This window comes from Maniola jurtina, chromosome 26 (assembly GCF_905333055.1).
Source record: "Maniola jurtina chromosome 26, ilManJurt1.1, whole genome shotgun sequence".
Taxonomy (NCBI): Eukaryota; Metazoa; Arthropoda; class Insecta; order Lepidoptera; family Nymphalidae; genus Maniola; species Maniola jurtina.
Genome location: NC_060054.1, coordinates 6962223 through 6971474, shown reverse-complemented (window position 1 = coordinate 6971474; position 9252 = coordinate 6962223). Strand labels below are relative to the sequence as shown.

Genomic DNA, 9252 nt, shown 5'->3' with positions numbered 1-9252 from the left:
TTGCAAGCTCTAATAGGACTGGGGGGCAGCGGTATGGGGTCATGGATCGAAAACGACAGGCCGGGTGGTCCGGGAGGTCACGAAGACGGCACTACCAACGTTGCTCCTCCACCCGTCGCTACAATGACGATGACAACGGCGACTGACGGCGTAACCATGCCGGTGGGTTCCCAACAGGTCACAATGCCATTTGGGTCACAGTGTGACTCGTTGGGAACTTATTTTACCATCAAGTCGCTCCCATAATAACAGAATGACTGACTCATTGGGAATTCTAATTAGAAAAATCAATCACAAGAATCAGAGTCCGTGCCATCGTACAATATATAACACTATGTACATATTACTTTTTATCCGACTACGGAAAATCCGAAAGGAAGGGTTTTGATTTTAGCAGTCTATGTATGTATGTGTGTTTGTATCTAGATTGTGTGTTTCACCGTAGCACCTAAACTACTGGACCGATTTTGATGAATGAGGTGTCAATCGATTCTTTGTGAAGGCCCAGGCGACATAGGCTATATTTTATACGAAAAAATCGGCCTGATGGATGTTACATCAAAAAAAGTGAGGGTCTCATGGTCTCAATCATTGTAAATACATATATTGTAGTTCCATGACTACTTCGGAACTTATTATCACTGATTCGGATCGGATGCAGTGCATAATCGCCCTAATAGTGTAGATTAGTGTAGATAATGTTTTTAATTATTTTTTATGTACAATGAAATGTATTAATATCAATTATAAAATTTAACTTATTTTCAAGTGTGTTCACTTATTTACCTACTATCTGATGCCCATGACTTTGCCCGCGTGAATTTAGGTTTTCAATAATCCCATAGGATTTTTTGATTTGCCGGTATAAAAAAGTAGCCTTTGTCCATGCAAAAAAAACTGGCCAAGTGCGAGCCAGACTCGCGCACCGAGAATTCCGTAGATACTCGGATATTTTTCCGACATTTTGCACGTTAGGTTGTAAAAGAATATACCTACAGGTAAAGAAGTAAAGCCCTTTCATATGATACCCCATTTGGTATACCAAGTTATCTTACTTTGAAAAGTGAAAATACTAATTATTATTTGTTCATGAACACATTTTAATTTTTGTTTTTGTCATGTTGTAACGACATATTCACGGTTTTTGAAATTTTCGTCTGCGTACGGACAGACGAACAGACGGATAGACGGACAGACGGACAGACAGAGAGACAGACAGGCAACAAAGTAATCCTATGAGGGTTCCGCTAGCGAAAAATCGTAAGTCTATGGTTCCGCTTTCCTTTTGAGGTACGAAATGTACGAGCCACCCTTTCTGTCTTCAGATGATATTGTGCATAATGTGCGCTAAGCATAATTCTACCAAAAACAGATTCTCCAAGCAGTTTTCGCTGTCAACACTAGCAACCAACAAATCGCAAAAAAGAAGAGAAAAAAGAAAAAGCCAAATTCAAAATTCGATTCGTCACTATCTCTTTTGTTCCGGCAAGACATCCATACCCATCTGCCATGGCCAAATTTTTCAAGTGAAACAAAATAACCATTTCAAAATTATCCAGTACAAATAAACCGGTAAATAGCCCTCAAAACCGTAAACCAGAAACCGACAATGGCGCTCGTGATTAGAAAAACATTTTTGCCGAAAAACGTATCAATTCTGAAATGTATGAAGGGACGACCGATTGCCTCTGCACCAAATAAAAAGCACACCGCACCACTGTGTAAGTTATTTAAAAAAGTATTTAGCACTAGAGGATGCCCGCGACTTCGTCCGCGTGGATTTAGATTTTAATAGATCCCGTGGGAACTGTTTGATTTTCCAGGACAAAAAGTTCCCTATTTCGATTACAGGGACGCAAGCTACTTCGGTACCTTGTTGGTTGGCCATCTTTAGATAGGCCAAGGCCAACAATCTCAGTGAGTTAGGGCACGTTAGGGTCATGAAAACGTTGACATAATTTTTTTTTAATTTTGTGTGGAAAAATTTATAATTTTATATCGTCATTTTACTTCAGCATTGTATTTATCAGATCAAAGTAGCATGGGTACGTGTCGTCATTATGTACTAATTACCAAACACCCTATATATAAAATAAAGTCGCTCCCCGTTGTCTGTATGTACTTACGCTTAGATCTTTTAAACTACGCAACGGATTTTAATGCGGTTTTCGCCAATAAATATCTTTAAAACGTTTTGAGTGACATTTGCTCGAGCGTCCCCCACCTATCTTCAATAGCTCAACGGTTATAGGAACGGACTGAGATCCAAAAAGTCGGCGGTTCAAACCCCACTAGTAGCACTATTGTCGTACCTACTCCTAGCACAAGCTTTACGCTTAGTTGGAGGGGTAAGGGGAATGTTAGTCATGATTAAAATGGCTAATATTCCTTTTTTTAAAAAACCTTATGGTGCAATGAGACGGGTCTGCCCGCGAAATTCAAATTTAATTTGGTTTTTCGCAATTTGTAAACTAATACGACAAAGTAGGCTTAATATGGCATTCTAATTCCTCCAATGGCAGTATCATCTTCATAGGATTACATAAAAATCTTTACTTGAAAGTGTTCAGTTTAAGAAATTAGTACAACCATTTTTTCTTGTACTTGTGCTATAAGACCTACCTTCCTAACAAACATTTCTAGGTCAACGGGAAGTACCCTATAGGTTTTATTGACAGACACGACAGACGGACAGAGAACAAAGTGATCTTATAAGGGTTCTGTTTTTCTTTTGAGGTACGGAACCCTAAAAATGTAACTAGATTTCGCTGGTGTTGTCTCGTGTTGTTTCGGAGAACGTTGGCCGCTGCAAGGGACGTCCATCCATAAATACTCGACGAGCACCTTCGTTCTTCGAATACCACGGCCACCAGCGCGTTTTGCCGAGTATTATATGCATGGATGTCCTTTGCAGTGGTGCCGAAGAGTGTGGCGTTTGGTTCACACGACGCCAGGCTGGCATTGTGCTGTGGAGATCACTTGACTTCGGTGAGACGCTACGCTGAAAAGAAGGATGGTCCAGGCGGTGGATGTCCTTGTGGACCGTGTGGACCCTGCCGCTGCCCTTGCCCGTGTGGCCCCTGTGGACCGTGTGGCCCCTGTGGACCATGTGGACCCTGTGGACCCTGTGGACCGTGTGGCCCTTGTGGACCATGTGGCCCCTGTGGACCCTGCCGCTGCCCATGTCCTTGCCCGGGTCCGTGTGGACCGTGCGGCCCGTGTGGTCCATGCGGTCCGTGTGGACCATGCGGTCCATGTGGACCAAGCCCGTGCCCTTGCCCGTGCCCCTGCCCGTGCCCCTGCCCACCAAAATGCCCACCGAAGAAGTGCGAAGGGGAACTTTGCCCAATGTGTTCCCACACAATGGTCGCTACTATGGCTGGCCTGGCATGCCAGCATTGCCAGTCCCAACAGATGCCGCAAATGCCAGCAATGCCACAAATGCCACCATTGCCACAAGTGAAGGTGGCATCGAAATCTCAAGAAAAAAAATCGACAAGCAATCCTTCCTGCGCTGTAAAAATTTCTCCATAACTCTTACAGGATATACATTTTTATGTTTTTCAGATGTTACTTTTAAATTATACCTATTACTATTAGATTTGAATACATAAATGTTTAATTATTAGTTTTTATTTTATTTTAAATCACCATTTGAGTTTTTAGTTCTGTATAATATAGATAGGTACCTTTATAATTTTTAGGTTTCTATACCCGAAAGTTACTAACGTGACCCTATTACTAAGATTGCGTGTCCATCCATCTGTCCGTCTGCCTGGCTTGTAACCCATGAACCAATAATAGGTAGAGAGTTGAAAGTTTTATTATTTATGGTAAGCAATAGCAATACTTATTCTGTAAAAATTTTAATTTTCTACACATCATTCGGTTCATGAGGTACAGCCCGCTGACTGACAGACATAGACAATATAGGTAGAACCACTCGTCTTGAGTCTAAGATAATCTTGAATCGCATTGTTCTATAAACCCTAATAATAATTAAAATATAGCATAAAAAACGGGCCGAATTGAGAACCACCTCCTTTTTGGAAGTCGGTTAAAAATAAGTAACGGGAATGTCTAGTGGTTAATAGGTCCGCCTTCATTACAAAGGTCGGGGGTTCGTTCCCAGGCACGCACCTCTAACTTTTCCGAGTTATTTGCGTTTTAAATTAATATCACTCGCTTTAACGGTGAAGGAAAACATCGTGAGGAAACCTGCATGCCTGAGAGTTCATCATAGTGTTCTCAAAGGTGTGTGAAGTCTGCCAATCCGCATTGGGCCAGCGTGGCAGACTATCGCTAAAAGCCATCTCATTCTGAGAGGAGACCCATCGTATAGTGAGCTGGTGATGATGATTATATTGGCTGAGGTCTGGTCTGGAGGAAGGCTTCGGTCCTGGCTAGTTACCACCCTATCGACACGAATGTGCGGCCCGTAAAACGTGAGAAAACCTAAATTATGGCTAAACCCAAGTGGGGATTTATTCCAAACGCAAGTAGGGACTTATTCCTGCTATTTTGCTCCAAAATAGCAAGAATAGCTATAGAACGGAACAGAACAAAGAAATGAAGACCTAGTTGTCTAATATTATAGAATCTCAAGATTAACATGCGAAAAAATTACACTGTTCTGCTCCTTTCAAAAAATATATATTATTGTATATTTTTGAATTTAAAATAACTAAAAACGTCTCTGACCGCCTCTTTTATAGTGACAAGAGATATTAAAAAAAAACTCCTCATAATCATATTTATTTTTCAAAATTGTGAGTAAGAACATCTCATTTTGAGAGGAGACCCGTGGCAAATAGAGAACCGAATGCGTTGACGATGATAGCATGAAATACCATTTCCAGTTACACCAGCAGCGCGTCGAACCTACAAGGTCAGAGCTGATACCTCGGTGATGACAAAAGCGAGGCAAACGAAGCTGCTGCCCACATTCAAGCCCAGCGCTGGGAAAGGCACCATCCGTCTTCAATTCAGCATATCGTGCCCTCACATGGGAACTTTGGTTGAACCGAAAACTGCGCTATCCTTCAGACAATACAATTCATCAACATTCCCATTAAAAAAGGTTAAGTCCTATCAAGAAATATCAAAGCGTCACGCTTCCTGCGATCCTGGATGCCCATGTCCTTTCCCATGTGGTTGTAAATGTCTTCCCCCACCATGTAACACCCCACCAAAATGCGTCCAATACATGACCGGATACTATTACTACCCTTATGGAACTTGGTTCTGTGGTCCTTACCACGTCTCCGGTATCAAACCAGATGGATCCAACTGTCCATGCCCGTGTCCTGTCAAATGCTGCCCTGCATGCGTGTGCGCACCGGCTCAAAACATGTCTACCAACAGAAATGCTTCTGAAACCTACCAGTTCCCCGTGGAAGTACCTTGCAATACCCCTAAAGTTCCTCAAGAGAGTAAAACTGGTATGTCAAAGATATTCAATTTCAAAGGACCGGTAAAGAATTCACAGGAGAAGCAGAAACCAAACAGCATGCCACCGGTTTTAAGTACTCTGTGCTATCCAGAACAACGCTCGGATAACTTAATGGATAAGGAACGTAGAATTAAAACTTCATATCCTACAGAGAAACTGAAACCGAGGTTTTATCATACGAAAACTAATTCGACGCCCATAGACTCTACCTCAAAAACTTCTATGCCTAAGCAGAAAAATTGGAAGTATTCCTATTACCAAAAACGGCACAAGATTGCAACACCAATGGAAAGAACAAAGATATTTTTCGAAGAAAGGAAAAACAGTCGACGCGCTAAACTGGATTCAACGAATTCTTCCATTCCCAATCAAAAAAGGCGTGATCCAAGACCTGAAGTAGACACGGAGATAAAACCATACGGGTAATCTGAAATATGTGAATACAGTAATGATTCCATAAGCTGTAAGTTTGCATTTTTGCGTGAATAAACACTGATTCAACCATAGGAAATCGTTTTATTTGTACCTATAGCGCGGGATGGAGAGAGCTATGCTTGGAGTTTCTCTGTTATCAAATCAGCCCGGCTAGCATGGGCAGTAGATAAAAATTATATCCCCCGATTATATCCACTGATGTCATAGAAATCAGTGGATATAATCGGGGATATAATTTTTATCTACTGCCCATGCTAGCCGGACAGAATTGAAGAGATCCGTAGGAGAACCAGAGTAACCGACAAAGTCAGAGGGTTGCGAAGCTGAACTGGAAAACCGATAGACGCTAGATATATTTTTAAAATTCCGTGGGATTTCTTGATTCTTTGTGATAAAAAAAACCAAGTGCGAGTCAGACTCGGGTCAGAGGGTTCCGTACTCGGGTATTTTTTCTGACATTTTGCACGATAAACCAAAAATTATTATGCATAAAAATAATAAAAATCTGTTTTAGAATGTACAGGTAAAGCCCTTTCATAATGATACCCCTCTTGGTATAGTTATCTTACTTTGAAAATTAAAAATAATTATTTTTTCATGAACACATTTTTGGGGTTCCGTACCTCAAAAGGGAAAACGGAACCATTATAGGATCACTTTGTTGTCTGTCTGTCAGTCTGTCTGTCTGTCTGTCTGTCAAGAAACCAATAGGGTACTTCCCGGTGTCCTAGAATCATGAAATTTGGCAGGTAGGTAGGTCTTATAGCACAAATACAGGAATAAATCTGAAAACTGCGAATTTGTGGTTTGGTACATCATTAAAAAAAAATTTAAATGTTTCAATTTTCAAAGTAAGATAACTATACCAAGTGGGGTATCATATGAAAGGGCTTTACCTGTACATTCTAAAACAGATTTTTATTTATGCATAAATAGTTTTTGATGTATCGTGCAAAATGTTGGGAAAAATACCCGAGTACGGAACCCTCAATACGTCAGTCTGACTCGCACTTGGCCGGTTTTTTGCATGTGTTTGGTTAAAGACCTGTAGAGTAACATAGGCTCCTTTTTATCCCGGAAAAACCAGAGTTCCCATGGGATTTAAAAAACCTAAATCCACGCGGATGAAATCGCGGGCATCAGCTAGTCTGTATATTTACAAGGAAAAGCTGACATACTGATATCAACGCACAGCTCAAACTACTGGACTGATCGAACTGGACATGCAGATAGCTATTATGACTTAGACATCCGCTGAGAAAGGATTTTTGAAAATTCAACCCCTAAGGGGGTAAAATATGGGTAGTTAATCCACGCATACAAAATCGTGGGCATAAACTAGTTTTATTAACCCCCGATCCTAAAAGAGAGGTGTTATAAGTTTGACGTGTGTGTCTGTGTGTCTGTGTATCTGTCTGTGGCAGCATAACACCTAAACTAATGAACCATCCAAGAAAATCAGTTCAGCCGTTTGAAAGTTATCAGCTCTTTTCTAGTTACCGTAACCTTCCCTTGTCGGGGGTGTTATAAATTTTTAATTTACACTTGTTATTGCCACAATATTATTTTCAGTTCACAATCAAATGAAGAGGACTTTGAGCAGGAGAGTACAAAGGTTAACTTTAACGACATGTCCAAAGCTTGAAGACGGCAAGACGTGGAATGGACAAGGCAGTTGTCTACTCTATAAGAACGCATCGAGTCCATGCTTGGCACTTTCCAGAAAAAGACGTACAGACTACTTAGCAAGATCGTATTCAGCTGTCTTCCACACAGATATACCTTTATTTCACAGTAACAAAGTTTTCCCTAATCAAATACCCATGAAAACCCCATGGCGAGAGTTTTCGACGGCACAGAAAGTTCCCACGCATGCTATACAAGGCTTACAAACCGCCTGCGCTTGCCCGTGTCCCTGTCCAGGTACCACTTGCCTACCCCCTCCCTGCAACACCCCCCCAAAATGTCTCCAATACATGACAGGGTACTACTATTACCCGTACGGTACTTGGTTCTGTGGTCCATACCATGTGTCTACAGGACCACGCGGGCCTTGCACTGGACCAGTTTCCCCAGGTCCAAATGGACCATGCCCATGTGGTCCATGTGGGCTTCCATGTGCTTGCGGGCCACTCCAATGCTGTGGAGTATGTGGTTCACCAAATATAACTCCTCAAACACCAAATTCACCAAGCGCACATTTTGTTCCTTTCAGTACGCATGGCTATCCTTATGCGTTTAACAATTTTGGGCAATATTGCGAATATTACGATCAGACCCCATCATTTTCTCAATACCCTGATTCCTGGACACAGCCAAACACAAGTCCAAGCATGCCTTCTCACATGCCAAGTCCATATTTCGGGCCTGGGATAAACGTCCCTATAGCACCGATACCAGTCAACACAGAACCACAAAGTCCAATAACTTCAACAGCTAATCAACCATCTAATCCGAAACCAAAGTCATCTGTCCGTATCAATCGGGAGTACATGAGAGAACCATCCGTGCCGTCTTACGGTTCTAAACCACCAATGCCCACGAGACCACCAAAGCCAACAGTCTATTTCAAACCTTTTACCAACTCACGACAAATCTCTACTTGCCCGTCGAATCTTAAACCGAAAGCGTTACGACAGATTCCACGTTCACAATATGATGTAAGGCAAAAATCATTTGTTAAGCCAAGAAATAATAGCCGGATGATGCCCTCGGACACAATTCAAGTATGCTATTATAGTACTAGAAGCATTGAGAAGTAAGCCCGTAACGTTGTTAGTTTAACTTCTAGAGAAATGAATCAAAGGGAGCCTTATAATGAAACGTCGACGGTACATCTACAAGATTCTCAATGTTGGCAGTAAACTGTGTGTGTGTTTGTCAAAAATACCTGCTCATTTCGTCCAAACCCTGCCGAAGAAACTAGATTTTTTTGCATGTTTGGAAGGAAATGGTTATAAATTCTACTTGTTTAAAATTACAATTTACAACTCTAATAAAAGTAATATAAAATGACTCAAGAGGGGTCTCTCCGTCAATCGCTTCATACAAACGTAGTTCCAATTTTATTTGAATATTAAGCAACCAAAGTCCATGAAATTTTGCAGACATATTCTAGAAACTAATATCTATGTCTATTTTCCAGATTTCTGTTAAAATATTCGGTTTCAAAGTTACAAGGTCTTAAAAATTTTCATACAAATCTTTGAGCCCCTGTAATTTTAAAACTACATATTTTTAGAAAAATCTAAAACACCACAGACACAGATATTAGTTTCTAGAATATGTCTGCAAAATTTCATGGACTTTGGTTGCTTAATATTCAAATGAAATTGGAACTACGATTGTATGGAGCAAGTGACGGA

General features: G+C 41.1%; 3 protein-coding genes across 6 annotated transcripts in view; 2 read left to right on the top strand and 1 right to left on the bottom strand.

Annotated features, from left to right (window-relative positions):
* The window catches only part of LOC123878314 (zinc finger protein 436-like), a 382404-nt gene that overhangs the window by 57411 nt on the left and 315741 nt on the right, over positions 1 to 9252 (top strand). The window lies entirely within an intron of this gene.
* The window catches only part of LOC123878376 (transmembrane emp24 domain-containing protein 5-like), a 152677-nt gene that overhangs the window by 1089 nt on the left and 142336 nt on the right, over positions 1 to 9252 (bottom strand). The window lies entirely within an intron of this gene.
* Positions 1444 to 8798, top strand: LOC123878356. Of its 2 annotated transcripts, none has more exons than XM_045925547.1 (2): positions 1444 to 1721; positions 7460 to 8798. In XM_045925547.1, the coding sequence occupies exons 1-2, from the start codon at positions 1610 to 1612 to the stop codon at positions 8647 to 8649; spliced, it is 1302 nt and encodes a 433-aa protein (XP_045781503.1). In that variant the 5' UTR covers positions 1444 to 1609; the 3' UTR covers positions 8650 to 8798. The 2 variants fall into 2 exon arrangements, with proteins under 2 accessions (XP_045781503.1, XP_045781504.1); XM_045925548.1 differs by lacking the exon at positions 7460 to 8798 and adding an exon at positions 4860 to 5958.